Source organism: Pelmatolapia mariae, linkage group LG22 (genome assembly GCF_036321145.2).
Source record: "Pelmatolapia mariae isolate MD_Pm_ZW linkage group LG22, Pm_UMD_F_2, whole genome shotgun sequence".
Classification (NCBI taxonomy): Eukaryota; Metazoa; Chordata; class Actinopteri; order Cichliformes; family Cichlidae; genus Pelmatolapia; species Pelmatolapia mariae.
In genome coordinates this window covers 21,098,191-21,117,127 of record NC_086245.2, presented here as the reverse complement: position 1 = coordinate 21,117,127, position 18,937 = coordinate 21,098,191, and the positions used below count along the sequence as shown (strand labels likewise).

General features: G+C 41.5%; 1 protein-coding gene across 3 annotated transcripts in view; it reads left to right on the top strand.

The window, feature by feature from the left end:
* The window catches only part of calcr (calcitonin receptor), a 65,276-nt gene extending 49,534 nt beyond the window's left edge, over positions 1-15,742 (top strand). For all 3 annotated transcript variants that reach the window (XM_065471041.1, XM_065471043.1, XM_065471042.1), the window contains 5 exons: positions 481-541; positions 712-778; positions 903-1,121; positions 1,945-1,986; positions 11,448-15,742. In XM_065471041.1, coding sequence (XP_065327113.1) covers positions 481-541; positions 712-778; positions 903-1,121; positions 1,945-1,986; positions 11,448-11,669 — 611 coding nt within the window. In that variant the 3' untranslated portion in view covers positions 11,670-15,742. The remainder of the gene's footprint in view (positions 1-480; positions 542-711; positions 779-902; positions 1,122-1,944; positions 1,987-11,447) is intronic.
* The last annotated feature ends 3,195 nt before the right edge of the window (positions 15,743-18,937 follow it).

The window sequence follows — 18,937 nt, the reverse complement described above, 5'->3', positions numbered from 1 at the left end:
GGCAATGGAACTGAATGGATGATCATCATTAAAAATGTTGGGATAACCTTGAGGAGAGTCTTTGCTGTGTGTGTGTGTGTGTGGATGGATGGAGGGAGGCCAGCTTGTCAGATCCATCTGTGGCCAGCACACTGCAGGGCCTCATTGAAAATGGACCCTACATGGATTTTTGTGTTTATATCCAGAAGAAAAGTGAAAAATCTGTGCCCAGCGTCTAGTGTTTACCCACACAATGTCAAATTAGAGGGAAAAGTAACAGAAAATTAACCGTGTGGTAGTGTTGTCTTTGTTGTTAGCGGTGCAACAATAAAGCCGTCGCAGGAGAGTTTGCAGAAATAAGGAGGACCCGGCTTTCCAAGGAAAGTTTCATTAGACCAGCAAACAAAGCTAAACCACGCTTTCACAGTTGCGTTAATGACAAATGCAATTTCACAAAACTCACTCAAGACCTCATATGGCTCCCATCTTTTCCTCTCCAAGGTTTTCCTCTAGTGCCTGTATCCATCCACGCCGTGGCAAGGAAAAAGTATTTTGACGACAAGTGAGTAATGTTCCAGAAACCTCGGCAAATAAACAGAAGATGTTTACATTTGCGCTGGGCTGTGTGCGGTAGAGTGAGAGCGTGCAGGCGCGCGTGTTTTCATATGTGTGTGCGCGCATGTGTATTTTGGGAGGCTGACAGCACTGACTGATATGTTTTTCCTTCTGTAGCTGTTGGATGAGTGTGGAGACCCATCTGCTCTACGCCATCCACGGCCCTATAGTGGCAGCACTTCTTGTAAGTCTGCTAATCCGCTGTTTCCACACAGAAAAAGCACGAAAAACTCATTTTGCATGATGAGTCTTTATATTTTATATTCATTTAGAGTTTAATTCATAATTTTTGTTTTCTTTTTCTGTAGGTCAATCTCTTTTTCCTGCTAAATATTATCAGAGTTTTGGTTACCAAGTTGCGAGATACGCACCGGGCAGAGTCCAACATGTACATGAAGGCAGTGAGAGCCACCCTGATACTGGTTCCCCTGCTGGGAATACAGTTTGTCATCATTCCCTGGAGGCCGGAGAACCGGCTGGCTGGTGAAGTCTACGAGTACATAATGCACATACTCATGCATTACCAGGTAGGCACGAGCTGCAGCAAACACACAGGAGCTCAGTTCAGAGTAATCTAACAACGACTTGAAAAAGGAGGCTAGTGCAGCTTCACTGCCCTGGGGATTCAGCCGTTTTGCACCTCGGGCTTAAATCATAATAACCTTGAAAAAAGCAATTAAATTATTGCAATAAATATACTTAGCATGAGCTTTACTTTAGACGGAAACCTTAGTGCAAAACTGAGACAGTGTACAACCCAGATTTGTCCGTACCCTTGGGCTCCCCAGGCTCACGATGCTGATTTTTAATTTTGCATGACTGAACTTTTACACCCTTAAAAACATCGTTCTCTGCCCTGTGGTTGTTATTATCTATTCATGTGACTCCCTTAAAAAACATTTGGGTTCAACCTTAGCTTTGTTTTATGTTTTAGTAGGTTCTTAATTTACTCCTTCCCCCATAAAGACGACATTTGAAGGAGGTGGGCGTGAAATACGACAGAAGCCGCTTAGCTCAGGAAAAAGAAATGAGGGTTGACCCTGGTAGGCATCCACGGGGGAAAGAGTTAAACAATCCATGAAATATTTATGGCCCATTAGATAATTCTGTTGTTGCCCCAATATTTCTTTGTATTCTCTCTTTAAAAGTTGCTTTCCCGTCTCACTTCTATAAAGTCACACCCTGTAAAAACAAAAAAATCATGTGTCTAAGCAATTCTTTCCTCCAACAGTTGGGCAGATGGCTGCACTGTCTGAGACTACTTCTGTTGTGATTTTTTTTAGGTGTAAAAAAACAAACTGAATTTACTAGAAAATAAATGATTATCTCCTTTTTCCATCTTTGTTTCAGGGTTTGCTGGTGTCAACCATATTCTGCTTCTTCAATGGGGAGGTAAGGGCTGTCATTTAGTTAGCACATTAGCTAACATTAGCGCTGCTCGCGTGTCATTTGTTGCTAGGTGTAAGAAGGCAGTAAGGGGAGCTTACGATGCTCATTTCCAATTCCATATTTCTATTTTGGGATCCTACTAGAGTAGCGTTGCAAGATTTACAGTTCAAAATCATTTTTATTTATTTTATACTCGCCCATTTTACAGCTCTCTGGGTTTCCCAGTATCTGAAACAAGCTGCGTTAGCTCCCTTCTTCCCTCTCTCTCTGAGCCAGTTTTCTTCTTATATGCTAGCCCTTCCAAAAAGACGTTTTGAATAGGAGGTAGGTGGGGCTGCTGTGCTCGCAACCCGCTGTGTGCCTGACACAATTGGTTCACTTTAATCAGTAAGTAATTAATAAATTAGCTTTAGCGGAAACAAAGGGAAATTAGCCCCAGGACGAAGCTTGTCTTAGTCTTTACAGTCGCTACGTGCAGCTAAGCTAACATGCCTGATTATGAGTATCATATTTTTACTTAAGTGTGGTATCAATCATAGCGGTTTATTTCTGGCAAGAAAGTGAATAATCCCCCAAATATCTGAGAGTTCCTTTAAAAATATTGTACCCTTGTGCCATGTTTGACATCATAATAGCGTAGTTTTGATTGAGCAATTGGCCTTTTGGAAAGGTCAACCTGCACATGTTACTCTGGGAGCTTTTCAGTGATTGTGCAATAAAACCGCTCATCCCTTATGACATTATGCATGAGACATCAGACTGCATCAGGTAAAACATTTTCAAAATTTGTTTTCAGGTCAGATCTCTTCCATCTGTATCGAGAAGTGACCCATGAATACCAAACACGGACTCATAGTTTTGGTTTTGGCCTTGAGTACATGGGTAAAATAGCTGTAGCTTCGCAGAGATCTCTCCAAATTCCAAATGTAGCAGGTTATAAAACATTCCTCCGCTTTTTCCTCTTCTGAGACCAGTCTGGTGCTACAACAGTAAAAGCAGAAGGGTCATGTCAGGTGAGGAGTAAGACACACTTTATAAATGACTGTGTGGTTTCCAAGCTCAGCTGAATATTGACTCTTCTTTCTTCGTTCTCCTGTCAGCCTTTCTAAGCCTGTCTGCAGCTGTCTGACAGCAGCATCCTTAACTTGATTCAAATGCTTCACCAAACCGATGAGCTGGAGTTGCATTAAACGCAGACCTCAGGTTAATAATGCTGTGAAGACCTCACAGCTCTCCAGACTCAATGTGTGAAAGATGCTTTCAAGCTCAAGTCTCCACAAGGGTTGCAACATTAGAGGACACATTTCAGGCATTTTGCTAGTCCACGCCAGTGTGTGAATGGCGCGTAGACATCAAGCAATAAAACAACTATTTAATTGCTATTATCTGTAATATTTAATTAAGGAGTTTAATTAAGAAATATTTATGCTGTGTTCCCCAAACAAATATTGATGTTTTTTTATGAGGTGTTTTGTTGCAATAGTGGAAAATACTGCAGAGATGCACAAACTACCGAAAACATTAAAGCCAAGTGAAATAAATTTGTATGGATCGGTCTCCTTTGCTTATCACTTCATACCATGAAAATAGTTTTGGCCAGGGTCTTATTTCTAGCCAGAACCTACTGTACGGTCCCATACTGTGAGGGCTGTCATTAAGAGCAACCATTTGCTGTGCAGGCTCTGCCCTCATGCAGTCCTTCAGTATGCAAAGCAAATGATGTCTGTGTGCAGAAGCACTAAGAATTTTACTGTACAATTCTTCTTCTTCTCCATTTTACAATGAAAAAATACTCCACCCACAGTACACAGACATGCAATTAGTGGGGTCAGGTTAATTGTTGATTCTAATTTACCCATAGATCTGAATGTGAGAGCGAATGCTTGACTGCCGACCTGTTCAGGGTATACCCTGTTTCTAGCTGGGATAGGCTCCAGCACTCCCCCGCGACCCTGATAAGGATAAATGGAAAATAATAATAATAAATACCAGCCTATGGGAATTTATGATATTGATATTTCTTAAAATAATTGTTTTCATCTCCAACAAAATCAGATTTTTACAATGATGACTTTAACTACAAGAGGCTTTGGTGTCCCAGAGAAAGGTGCTTTTCCAGAGTCGCTTGAGTTTGTATAACAAGCAACAAGCCTGAGAAGGCAAAAAACACTGTGGATCTGTTATATGTACACTTCTTATATTTGGAAGCTGTTGCTGTTGGCCGAGCAAGGAGTGCTTGATGGTTTTGTTAGCAACAAAAAAAATCTCTGGAAGACAGTGGTGGATGATCGTAGGAGCCTTTCCATGATAAAGAAAAAAATTAATTTCCCAACACTTTCCAGGAGTCAGGCAACTTTCCAGGAATAGAACAGCCTGATTAGACTTTGCCAAAACACTTTTAGAAACCAGAGCAATTTTAAAAAAGGATTCTTTGGAGAGATGAGAATAACACTAAAATCTGGCAGGAGGATGGGAAGAAAGAAATGCATGGAAAATGCTTGGATCTGCAAATGATCCAAAGCATACAGTATACCATCACCTGTAAAACAATGTGGGGGAAATGTGATGGCATCAGCTTGTATGCTTTTTCACTGCATATGTTTTGATTTGTCACAGTAGGAAAAATACATCCCACTTAGGGAATTCCCTGCTTTTGTCTGTGCCGTTCCATTCTTAAGGCTTACTGTGGCACCTTATGGACATGAGTCATCTTGAAGTCCACCTGTGCTTTCTCTACTGTGACAAGGCAAACACGTGCTGTGAACATGTTCACTCAGTCACTAGTGTTTTCATTATTTGTGAGTTGAGAAAAGACAGAAGCAGAATTCTGGAGTGTAACATTTTAATTTCTGCTCAGGTTAAATCAAATCAAATTATTGGTTTGTGTTTCAACAGAAGCACAGCACACGTGAACAATGAGCCAAAACATACAGTGAAAGCAACTTGGAAGTTTTGGAGGTCAGGAAGTGGAATAATGTGTTTGCAGAGTGGCTGCAGTATAAGCTTCCACAATAATCAGTGAAACTGGCTACACCAGGCACAGAGACGTGCCAGGGATCTCGCCTCTGCAAACATAAAAATAGACCAGGCTTGATTCCCCCCCTCCAGTACCGACACTTCTGGGTGTCAGAACTGACGACAGTTAGCATAAAGGAAATGACTCCAGCATCAGATTTTATTTTGCCGATACATCTGCTAACATCATCCTAACTCACACATATCACACAAACTAGGTAAGAATCTTAAAGTTTCACAGAATTGTGGCCCTTCAAAACACTGGAAACATTAAAACAAAAGCTCATCGTGGTGTTTTTGTGACTCATGCATCCCTTTGCCAACCGCACGCATTCCACAGCACAATGTCCACGCTAAGTGTTAGAGCACTTAGCATGAGGTGTTTGGCAAAGAGGACCTAGCAACCCACTGTCAAGCTCTGTTTTATGCATCCAGCTTGGAAAATATGTCACTTATTAACTCGTACATGAGCAGACAGAAAGCAGTCTCGTCACCGTAAAGGATGCAAACAATTTGTCGAACACAATGCGTAGGGCATACGTGTAAAGGGTGAACACACGAACTGTCACAAGGGAATGCAGTGGTTTGTTTGCTTCACCGGCATAATGGCCAATTCATGCTCTCTTAATCAGGACACGGGTTTCCTGGGCTGAGTTCAATTCTTTTTTTTTTTGATTTCAAGGCCAAACTACAAAGACCTGCCTTGTTTGTTCAATAGTCCCATTGTGAGGTTAGGTCAGTGAGACAAACAGCTTTCAAACTGTATTTGTGACACCAAGCACGACGTTCAGCATGAAGCTGTAAGACTCAGATGCTCATTTGTCTCAGAATGACAATTAGTGGCATAATTTATATCATTAGATCATTCTGTGTTAATGTACCCACAGTAATTACAGTGGTATTAAGACATGACTGAATAAAATGATTACCTTTGCACTGTTAGTCCCGTGTAGTTTGTGTTTTGGGAAGAACTTATAAAGATTTCTACCATATGCTGTAGACAACTTAGCATGCATGTAGTGTGATGCTAATATTGGTTTCCACGAAGAGTTTTTGTTGTTTGTTCAGATGCAGCACCGGCGGCCAGTCTGCAGGGCTGCTGGCTGAAAAGTTTAAATTATTTGTTATTATTATTGTAAAGAAACTCGCAGGAAGACTCTATTGACAAAAAATAGAGTTCCATATTTCCTAGTTATTTCAATGACCTCACAGTTTCTAAGACATATCAGTTGTTTTTTTTAAGCACACACACACACACACACACACGATTCTCAAGCAAACTGACAGGAAAAACCACTGCTGAATTTTGGACTGGGGCGAGATTGATTGAAGTTTCTGCATGTAACGCTGTGACTAATGATCGCATTAAGGCTAAATAGAAGGATTATGAAGGGTTACGTGCTATAAGTCACGAGGGTAGTAATGGATTTTGTGATGACACAAATGGATTTGGTTCACAGTAAATTAATGTGTTTAATGCGTCAAATGGTTGCAGCAAGATAACAATGGTTGTCAACATGCCTATTGAGTTCCCCCCTCTGACACTCAAAGAGTGCTGGAAGATTTGTTGCTCATATAATCACTAGAGTCATATTCTGATCATTTAATTTGTGCAAAGCCTGAAGAGAAAGAAGCTGTGCACTTTGTTTTTTAGTCAGGATGCCAGAAAGAGAAAATTGTACGTATCCTTTGGGATAATCATGGTCATGTTTTCATACCTTTGAATGGCATCGGTGGAAAGATGCCATTTAACTGTTGTTAGATGTCGTAGGTAAAATGTGTGGGGGAAAATGTATTTATAACATGGTTATAGATCACTTCATTGTGTACACCTGTTCAGCTGCTTGTTGCTGCAATTATCTAATCAGTATTTAGACACGGTTAAAACAACCTCCCAAATTTTAAACTGAGCATCTGAATGGGGAAAAACATAATTTAAGTGACTTTTAATATGGCATCATCAAGTCAAGTCAAGTCAAGTCAAGTTTATTTATAAAGCACATTTAAAAACAACCAAGGCTGACCAAAGTGCTGTACAATAAAATACAAATATAAAATACTATAAAAACACAGGTACATAAGTACCTCACTGATAAAACAATAAATTAAAAACAATAGGTTAAACCTTGCTAAAAGCCAATGAAAATAGGTGAGTTTTAAGAGCAGTTTTAAAAGTTCCTAGGCTTGTGGAGAATCTGATGTGAGGGGGTAGACTGTTCCACAGTCTGGGTGCAGCCACAGCAAAAGCCCTCTCTCCCCTAGTCTTTAATCTGTACCTGGGAACATCTAAAAGCATCAAGTCTGCTGACCTCAAAGATCTCCTGGGGCAGTAAATGCTAAGAAGCTCTGCCAGGTAAGGAGGTGCAGTGCCGTTAAGAACCTTAAAAACCAGCAGTAAAATTTTAAAATCAATCCTAAAAGCAACTGGGAGCCAGTGGAGAGAGCAGAGGACCAGAGTGATGTGGTCTCTCTTTTTGGAACCGGTCAGCATGCGAGCAGCAGCGTTCTGCACCAGTTGGAGGCGATGCAAACAGGAACGATCTAAACCAGCATAAAGGGAGTTACAGTAGTCCAGCCGTGAAGTAATAAAAGCATGGACCACCCTTTCTAGATCGTTCCTGCACAGGTAGGACTTGACTTTAGCTAAAATCCGTAGGTGATAAAAAGATCCCTTGACTACGGAGCTGATTTGTTTGTCAAATTTAAAAGCACTGTCAAAAGTAACACCGAGGCTCTTAATGGAGGAAGTACATTCAGAAGTTAGGGGTCCCATAAAATCAAAAGAAGGGTTAGGGTCTTTAGGAAGCCCAAACACAATGACTTCAGTTTTACTTTCATTTAGATGTAGAAAGTTAAGAGCCATCCAAGACTTAACGTCAGACAGACAGGAGAATAACGGCTGCAAAGAGTCCTTACAGTCTAACCTCAGAGGGAGGTAGATCTGAATGTCATCAGCAAAAAAGTGGAAGGACACATTATGTTTGCGCAGCACATCGCCCAGAGGGAGCAAATACAAAATAAACAGCAGGGGGCCTAAAATGGACCCCTGAGGTACACCACAAGTTAAAGGAGCTCTGGGAGATGACAGTTCACCAAGGTGAACAGAAAAACTCCTGTTATCCAGGTAGGACTGGAAAAACTTTAAAACAGTACCTTTCAGACCGACACAGTGTTCTAGGCGGGATAACAGTATGTTATGATCGACAGTGTCGAAGGCTGCTGTCAGGTCTAAGGTTACTAGGACAGCAGCACGACCAGAGTCTACAGTTAAAAGCAAATCATTAAAAACTCTCAGTAAGGCGGTTTCAGTGCTATGACGAGCTCTAAAACCAGACTGAAACTTCTCATAGAGACTGTTGTTGTCTAAAAATGACTGGAGCTGCCTGAAGACAACTCGTTCCAATACTTTGGACAGAAAGGGCAGATTGGAGATGGGCCTATAATTAGAGAGTATAGATGGATCCAGATTAGGCTTTTTGAGGAGAGGTTGAACAACAGCATGCTTAAAAAGTGTTGGGAAACAACCAGAGCTGAGACAGGCATTGATCAGGACCAGAAGGAAAGGTCCAACTGAGTCCAGGACCTGCTTCAGAAGACTAGAGGGAATAGCGTCAGTGGAACAGTTGGTAGACTTGACCTTACAGACTGTTTCATGCAGCTGAGAAAGAGAAATTAGCTCAAACTGATTAAAGGCAGATTGGCACGGGAGAGAAACACAGGGATTTAAAGGTGGAGGTGGAATGACAGACTGCAGAAGGGAAATCTTATTAACAAAGAAACATAAAAAGTCATTGCAAAGGGTGACAGAAGGTGTGAGGCAAGTGGACGTATGAGGATCAACAATGGAGTTTAAAACACGAAACAAAGTCTGAGGTTTATGGACATTATTGCTAACCAGGTTAGATATGTAGGTGGACTTAGCGTCTTTAGCAGCTTTCTGATAAGTTAAAAGAGAGTCTCTCAGGATATTGAAGGAGATTTGCAGCTTGTCCTTTTTCCACTTTCTCTCAGCACTCCTGCAGGAGCGCCTGAGAGCACGAACAGAGTCTGTAATCCAGGGTTCAGCGTGAGCTTTGGGACGGAGTGATTTTAGGGGAGCGATGGAGTCCAGAATAGAAGTGCATGTTGAGTTAAAAAGAGCAGTTAAATCTTCTGCACACAGGGAGTCAATCCAGTCCACCGTGGAGAGCTCAGAGTTGTTAAAAGCAGCAGAAAACTGGGATGATACATGGGTCCTGATAAGAATTCCCCAAACTCACTAATAAAGTCTTTGTTGAATTTGGGAGGACGGTACACCACTGCACACAGTAATGGAATAGATAAGTTCAGTTTAAGAAGCTGCAGTTCAAAGGTGGAAAAGGAGGAAGATGAAATCTGATGACAGTCATAAACTGATTTAAAAACACAGGCAAGGCCTCCACCTTTACCAGAAGACCTGGGAGAGTTGAAAAAACGACAGCCTGGCGGAAGAAGCTCAGAAAAAGCCACAGTCTCACCAGCATGAAGCCAGGTCTCAGTCAGGAACATAAAATCCAGTTCATGAGAAGAAAAAAAAATCCTTAAGCAGAAACGTCTTATTGGAAAGGGATCGAGTGTTGATCAAAGCCATAGATAAAATGAGATCAGTAGCTGTCATCGGGATTGATGTGTGGCTGAGTGGACGGAGGTTTGAAATAACAGTACCAAATCTGCGGATCCGTGGCTGTAGAGGAGCCGATGACCCAGCACCCAGAACAGGAGCAACCAGCGACATACTAGGAGAATCACGCAGGAGAGGAGCAGGCATCAGGCGCAGGCCGGAGGTGGAAGAGAGTCGCTCACCTGAGCAGAACGCCACTGCCGGCATGGCGAGGAGCGAACCAGACGACTGAAGAAGGCGCGGGCCGAGAAGCGGGTCCACCGGTGAAACAGGAGCAGCACCAGGCGGAGTTGGAGAGACAATGCGCACCCAGGGTCCTCTGGGTTGGAGTGAGCCTCTCACAGTAGCAGAGTAGCAAAAACCCATTTGTACAAGGAGAGGATCAGCCAGGCAAGAAAGTGACAGGAATGCCTTTGTACGAACCAAGAGACCACTTCGCTTTCCTCGTCTTCTCCAGCGTTTTCTCCGGTGTAGCTTGGGAGGGAGGAACCAGGTGCGACGTAGATAAGGCGGAATGCCATCGAGCGGTGGAGGGGCACTGCTTGTTTGCCCATCAAAAACAAAGGACAAAGGTGGTGTCACTGCTAAGTCTCGGATAATAAAAAGAGTTTTTCGGTCATAGGTCCGGAGCGAATTAATTTCCACAGTTAAAGCAATGAACAGCAAACAGAAAACCAAAAAACAGGTCGAGTGACGGCGAGCCGAACATACTGGCGCCATCTTGTAAATGTGTTAATTCATTGTCACTGCATCATCATTGCTTGTCTACTAGGAGTTTCCTACAAACCATCTCTAGGTTTATAGAGAATGGGCCTGAAATGAGGAAATATCCGGTGAACACATGCCTTGTTGATGTCAGATTAGAGGAGACTGGTAAGAGTTACAACCAAGGTATGCATAAGAGGGTCTCTGAAAGCGCAAAATGCTGATACTTGAGGTAGATGTGCTTCAATGACCAAAGTAGACCATGCAAGATGTCTTAGCTAGACCATGCTCCTGTCAGATAGGAAGAAGAAACCGATGCTACAATTTGTGCAAGATCACCAAAATTGGACAACAGACAAAAAATTGGAAACACGTTGGCTGAGTGTTGATTTTTGCTGCAGTATTTGGATAGTAAGCTCAGACTTTGGTGTAAACAACAATGATGCATTGATCATGCCTTGTATCAATAGTTCAGGCTGCTAGGCCCCCTTACTGCCAGCTGAGCACTGTTTAAATGCCACCGTCTATCTGAGTAGTGTTGCTGTCCATGTCTGCAGCGTACCCCATCTTCTGATGCTTGTTAAGGATAATGTACCATGTCACAAAAGTCAGTTAATCACAAACTGGTATCTTGAACATGACAATAAGTTCACTCACTCATCAGCTCAGAGCAATGTTCCCAGCCCCTTGTTGACTGTATGCCACGACAAATTAAGGCAGTTCTGAAGCAAATGGGGTTCCTGTCCAGTACTAGAAAGATAAACCTTGTGTATTTATCTCTTTTTACAGTGAGATGATCTGACCACATGCACAACCTGGCCACCCCCTCCCCCCCAAAATGGCTATTTACATTTTATAGCTGTCATCTGCTAATGTGATTGAAATTTGAGTGGCCCACATATGCTGCAGTAATAACACGCACATCAGTTAAGATCATTGTCAGTTGGATCAGTGTTGTCACAAACTTCTCCGACTCAAAACACAAAAACAAAGCTTGCAGTGAAGTCAAATAATTAAATTAGATGTAAAATATTATTATTAAGGCTGCATGTATCTACATATGAGACACTAAACCACCTTTTTTATGTGCTTGTGTGACATCCAGGTGCAGGCAGCTGTGAAGAGACAGTGGATGCAGTATAAAACCCAGTGGGGTCAGAGACGAAAGGACCACTGCTCGATGCGCTCCACGTCCTACACAGCCACCTCCATCACCGAGGTACCCGCCTTCATGTACCATCACGACTGTAACACCGAACACTTGAACGGGCGCCACACGGAGGACTCTGAGCTGGTGGCGCTAAAGTCTGGAGACACGTACGCTTGAGTAACGCAGAGGATAAAATGTGTAGCGGTGGAAAAAGCCGAGGACGAGCAACAAAGTAAATGTACAGCAAAAAGAAGAAAATGAATTCAGTTCACCTGCCATATCTCAGTGATTAAATCTCCGGGGCTAATGCCGGTTTGCTCAGCTCAGGAGGATGATAGAGGCCTGAAAACAAAAAGCTCATTGACGTGGATTAGCTACAAGGCTGACACTTTACTTTACATTGCTGTTGCAGCTGCTTTTTCAGAACTTTGATGTTGAGAACTTGTGACGTAAGGAGAGCTGCTTTTGACATGTGTCAACTTCCTAAAGCTGCTAAACTGCGTGTGCACGCTCGCAGTGATGGAGGCTTGCACTAGTGTGGAAATAACTGTGACTGTGTGAGGGTAGCAAAGTTTTCTTTCTTTTCCTGACGGTGCTGAAGGTGACAGCGACGATGTAGAGGTGAATAATGACTGCGATGGTGTTGATGATGACTGTCAAAGCGAAGTAGACGAACCAATCATTCCTAACCTCACCTATACCAAAGGGTACTGTTTGGTGGTCACGACCGCGGGGGGCGTACTATGTCCAGCTAAGCACAGGTGCCATAAAGCAAAAGACATGGACGCAAACACACACGCAAACGTCAGCAAACCTCATAGACCTGATCAAATGTGCCATGAAAGAGGTCAACTTTCAGAAGACCCTCTGTGCTCCAACCTCTGGAATTGTGTACATAATGTATGTTCACCATGTTTCATTTAAAAAAAAGTGTTTTAAATGTTTTAAAAAGATTTTTGTTTTTCCCCCACCCACACTTTCTATCAATGTTTTATTCTTGCCGATTCCCTAGTACGTGCTCAGTAAATGTCCCGTGATGCTGCATTCCTGACTGCTTTGTTGTTATGCAGTTGCTGTATTTGTGCCGATGAGGAAGCTCACAGGGCTGTGATGCAAAAATGCACACACACGAAATACTTCAAAACTAAAAATAAAACTGTTCTGTTGAGGCTGAAGAGCCACCGGAGTTGATCCACTGTGTTCTGAGTTATGATTCAGTCAGCTCTGCCAATGATTCTAATTTATCCTCAGCCATCCTTTGTGAGCTCATGATGTCTCTAATCTGTCACCTGCTTTTATCTGAGAAAAGAGAAAGGCTCGCTAAAGATCAAATCCAAACTGTATGCACACACTAAACCTACCGATGTCTTAAATGCATGTTCGCGTCTTTGTCACGGTCTTGCACAAACATGATGTTTAAACTCATCCATCAGTGGTCCTAAACACGTTCCTATTACTCCTCTGCCTTTTCTTTATTAGGCTTGGTTAAGGGTTTGTTGAAACCTTAGTAAATGCTGTGTCTTGCATTTATCTGTGCAAGGTCCTTCAAATCTGGTCATTTTTTAAACTGCATGTCCAATAAGAGACATTTCAGTTCCACCAGATCAAAACATTTATATTTCTAGAGCATGTAGCCAATGGCTATTAAATCCTCCGGCTGCTCACATTACTGTGATTTGTTTTTGCCTCCTTAGCAGCAACTTCTCTTTGCTTACATTGTCAAAATGGAAAAGCGTTCCAAGTTGAGCTCAATTCTTGGTAAAAGGCATGTAGAAGTAACATCTTATATAATAAAGCTGGTAATACTCTGTATCTTTTGCACTTTTAGTAAGCAGAAATTCAGCAGTGCGTCAGCGCGGTTTGTTCTCGCTGGCACTAGTGCTGATTTCTCCCAAATAAAGATGTACATCTTTTAACATGTAAACACATTTACTTATCTAGTACTTTAAACTAAAGGCTGAGTACTCGGGGGAGGGGGAGACCCCGGACCTTTTAAAAAATATTACTGAAACAGAGGTTTGCTCAAGAGTTGTCTGCCATATTGGACGTGATACAACCACCGATTGTGAAGTGTGTGTTCCCCAAGTGGTTGGCAAGTGATTGCCAGAGGTTGTTGGCTGTCACTTGGTGAAATCGAATGCAAAGAGGGCGCGGCACCAGAACACTTATGACTGCTGTGGTGGTGATCAAACTGTTGTGGTCACCTGTAAATGGCATAGGAGACACTGTCTTGTCTGCAAACACTCACTTTTAAACCATCAACTATTAGTAGTGTAATAAGACTTGACAAAGTGGATGGAGAGCAGAGAATGTTCCCCTCAGTCAATTATCTTTATTTTTCTGACAAAAACAAGGTGATAACTAAATAAAAACTAATGTACGAGGACAAAAACTATGTTGAAACATATTGACGTTTTGCCAACGAATAGAAAAAAATTTCTGAAACGAGATCCAATCAAAACTAATTACATTTTTTTTCTTCGGGAGGGAGACTAGATAGTGAGGATTTGTCACGAAAGTGCGACAAATAGTCAACGCTTGGGAGGAAGACAAGCGTAGACTTATGGACACATTTTGTATTTCATGTCAAGGAAGATCAGATGTTTTGTAAACCGTGTGGAGCAACTCAACAAACTTTTAGACTTTTTATTTTAGTCCAGCTTAGATTTAGTGTACTATAATCTTATAACATTTAGTTAACTAAGACTAGACTAAAACTAAATTATGTTTTAGTCAAAAGACTGTGAATAAAATGAAATCAAAATTTGATGTTGAAGGTTCACCTTCAAAGTAAATGTTAGTGATCCAACCAACAAGTTTCAAAAGGCTTTTACTGTGAAGGAAAACGGTACTTGCTTCCAGGTTGTGTCGCACTCTTTGCACTTTCACTGCTGCTCAGAGAGTTGTGAGTGTTTGTGGGCAAGTCAGTGTGCTGCATGTAACTACAGGCAACCAAAACACGTTTGTCGCCAGGGAGTCACTGACCAGTCTGTAGGCCTGTGTGACTGGAGCCTTAATCACTTGACCCTGCACTGTCATCATGTTCATCGCACGTCTAAGGTGGCAGAGAAGTTAAAATCCCAACCTCAATACATGGTGCCTTTGATCATTTTAGAGATTAGTTTCAACTGTGAACAAAGAATCACTATTAATAATTCTGAAATCACAAAAATCAATTCAAAGGTGTTTAAAAACTAAATTGGCTACATATATATATATATATATATATATATATATAAATGAGAAAACATTTTTACTTTCATTTTATGTGTACGTGGTGCATTTGTTGGGCACCACTTTGTCAGAGATTAGAATAAGAAAAAGCTCTAAATATACATAATCTTTATACACATTGTGAGATCACTGTCCGATATGGATAAGAGATGCTCCACAGGTATCCATGCAGAATAAGTTTGTACATTGTAATGATTGTAAGAATTGGCTTGTTGATATTCATTAATCTGTAAGTATTTGCTTTCTTTAATCAAAGGAAAATCATATGAATGCAGACCATTTAAAAAAATACATATTTTCATAGCTATATAGGAGATTTATCTGAGTACATCTGAGCACTCACCACTGAGAGCGAATCACACAGAGTCAGTCATGAATCAGTTCAGAAAATCAAATCATTTTGATGAAATTACTCAAATCAGGGATGCCACTATTTACTAGTTGTAATGGCGCAGCTTCGCTACAGTACATAAACCCCACGCTGCACAAGCTGAATGCATTCAGTCCCTTTTCATGGCTTCACCTTGCAAATCCTCTTACAGCCCCCACCCTTTTGCATAAAACAGACATTGGGATATGTTTCATATTTCAGTGACTTTTATGTTACCAGCTGGCTGTAAGGAACTAGGAAGGACCGTAGAGAGACAATCATGATGGCAGAATAGGTTTTACTGATTCAAATGTTTTAGTATGAGAGAAAAATTATTTATTTTAGTATGAAATACATCTTCCTCTTCATTTTTATTATGGTGATGTTTCCTGGATCTTGTGCACACTGTAAGACATATTATTAGTCTTGTGGATTCTGGATTCTATATATTTTGTATGTTTGTTCATGCCCATGTAAATACAAGCAAACACTGTGTACATAATAGATTTTTGCACTGTGAAATTCTATGATGATTATTTTTGTTACCCCCCTCCCTTCTCATTTATTTTTGGCTTGTGTTTGTCTCTTTCTCCTTCTCAGCTTGGACTAGCATCATCTCAGAGCTGATAAAAAATGTATTTTGTAAAAGCCACAACGATTGGTGTTGTTTTTTAAAATCTTCCACCCATTTAGCACAACAACAGAGACATATCATTTGGTGTCGCTCTCTATTTCTTGAGCAATCAGCAAAAACAGAAAGCTGCGGCGTGAATGCAAAAGGTAGAAAAAGATGAAAGCTAACAATCGGAAAGTGGACAATTTTCAGAGTCTGATGACTTAATGATTAAAAAGCGTGCTTTGTTTTGGGGTTCTTAAATAATTTGGTAAGATTATCGAGTTTAAAACCTTTCTGAAACAAACTTTGTTTTCCAGCAATTCTGCGAAATTCTGTGTTGATTTAGCAGCTTACTTGCCAACACTTTCTCCTGTCAACATTTCAGGGTTGAGAGAATTTGTTTAATGAGTGTGCAGGGAAAAGAGGGGAAGTCTAGCTCCATGTGGTGTCTTGCCTTGTGATTCCTCAAGGCAGTGCTGGCAGTGCTTTACAGCCCTGTTTTATTTTAAAGGTTCTGCCTGAATTGCATAAAAGCATCTGATGTCTGTAACAGGAAAAAATCCACTGACACGGATCCGCTACGAGATAAATGTCCCCGTACACTCCATAACATATTAAAGTAATTACGATATGTTGCTCACAATGGTGAAGGCTTCATAAGTCAGCAGTTCAGTGATACTTGATATGCTGTATCCAGGAGACATCTAATCATCTGTGTAACTAAAAGAGATCAGACCAAAGCAGTTTCTGAGATGAATAATCCTCAGTTCACCCAACATTTTAAGGAGAAATGTAGTCTTGGACATTGGTTAGAATCAATGTTTGGCCCAGGATATACAGTAATATAATTGGTTTACAGAACTACTTTTAAAAACCCCAAAGCACTTGCAAACTCAAAGAGCGACTCAACATTTTTACAACGTCTATTAAAGGAGAATCTACAAGAAGCCATAAGTTGATGAGAGGATATTTAAAAGGCTGACTGCTAAACAACCAGCTTCTGTATAGTTTCAGAGTACAGGCAAGATGAAGCAAAGGCTTTTCACAATACAGCAATAATCCTAGCCTTCAGGCTAACATTAGCTAGCAGACTACTTTAAGTGCTTTGCAAAGACTTTATTGGGGGGGTTTGCCAGATATATTAATGGCCCCCCAAAGTATATCTCATCTTAGACTATTATTACTTTTTAAAAAATCATCCAAAGTACTTGCAGACAGTCCCCTTACTCAAAGTTTGACAGTTTAGCTATTGGTCCTTTCCATCTCATGTTTCTTTTGGGATTGATCACTGATGCTGCGTCGCTCATCATCATTCAGGTTCCTCTAGGTTGAGTCGCTCAATCTGTGGTCAGAGTTTAACTCTACAGACTTGAGCTTCATTAAGACTTCTGTGGTGAATCTATGTAGAACCTACGATACAGCATACACCAGTGGCTGACACCATGGCCACATTCATACTTGTTAATGTTAACAGTGACATGCAGTTACATTTCTAGACAGCAACACGTCTGGTTTCACCGTAGGTTATGGTTTAGGGGTTTGTTACGAAGTTCCAAATGCATACGCTAACCACAGAAGTATAATTTTACTTTTAGGCCTTTTTTCTTTCTGTATCCATAAATCCACTAGAGTCCACTTAAGCCTGAGTGATGGAAAGTTGGCCATCAGACGCTGCGACTGTGCTGACTCATCTGTGGAGAATTTGCATTACAGTTACATACTACGCATGCGCTCCAGGTGCCAGATTGCTAGCAGACCTCTACAGGCTGTATCAAACTGATAATCCGATTTCAAAGCACTTTAATTCTGCAGCCGTTCACCAGTAATTATCAAATCATGTACTGTTAGAAGGAGGGGATTTGTGAGTTTCACCCTGTTGCTGGTAGATAGCATAACAAAAGCAGCGGCTGGAGTGACTCCAGACATGTTCACAAAAGTACGGGGTGAGCTTGACTCTCAAACGGACATAAGCTGTGCTTCACGAGGGGAACACATTCATTCAAACAATTGTGAAGATTGGAAGTTTTGTAAAACTATTCAACCATATTTTTCTAATTTACCGCAAGCTTCTATGTCTATTACTTAAAAAAATATAGCCCTTTGAAATCAGGTGATTCTTTCTGTGTATTACAGGAATGACTATTCAGATGTGGAGTCTCCGGCTGTCTCTGTCCATGTCCACAGTGGAGTATAATTAGGACTTTAGACTGCATCTGATAAAACCTAAGTCTGCCAGAGCGTGCTCGGGTCAGTGAGACATAAATTTTGTCAATAACGACGATGAGAATCTGCATGGATGTCTGCGTACCTGCTTGTTTTTTGTGACTTGTCCTAGAAGAATTTACATTAAAATTCACATACTGCTCATGCACCCAAGGGAGGTGGATTTCAAGAAGACTTCAGCAAAATATTACAGGAATGACTGCTGTATTGTAGTGTCTCCAGCTGTTTCTGTCCATGTTAGCAACAGAGTACAATCAAGGCTTTATGGGTGGCTGTGGCTCAGGTGGCAGAGCAGGTCAGCCACTAATCAGAAGGTCGGTGTCCGGCAGCCTCGCCTCTGTCAGTGCGCCCCAGGACAGCTGTGGCTACAATGTAGCTCGCCATCACCAGTGTGTGAATGTGTGTGTGAATGGGTGAATGGCTGAATGTAGTGTAAAGCGCTTTGGGGCCCTTAGGGACTGAGTAAAGCGCTATACAAATGCAGGCCATTTAGACTGCAGCTGATGAGGGACTGCAGTCCTTCATCTCCATCTCTGGAGATCCTCTGTGAAGATCTGACCTGGGAGGCCGCTCTAAGGTGCTGAAGGTGAAGCGCTTGTTCCTATGCTGAGTTCACGGCGGCTGCAGAGCAGAATAGCGACTACCTTAACCATAAAATAAGACCATAAAAACTGGGAGTCCATCTGCAGCACAAGATATGAACTGGACATGCAGCCAGATTCGTTGCTCAAATATTTGTCACAAAGAAACTCGCAATTAAAATATCTGCCAAGCAACCCACCTGTAGACTGTCGTTAAATAATTAACTGAACAGTCTATGCAAAGTCTGAAACTGTTTGCATACTGTACTGATTATGAAGACACAATAAGCTTTAAGTCTCTAAATTCTCTAAAACCTCTTGTTAGACCCGCACAGTGCAGAATGTCAGCAAACTGCTGCGAGAAGCTTCCGTCTGGGGAAAAGGTTAACCTGGAGCCTTTCAGAAAAATGTCAGCAGCTGC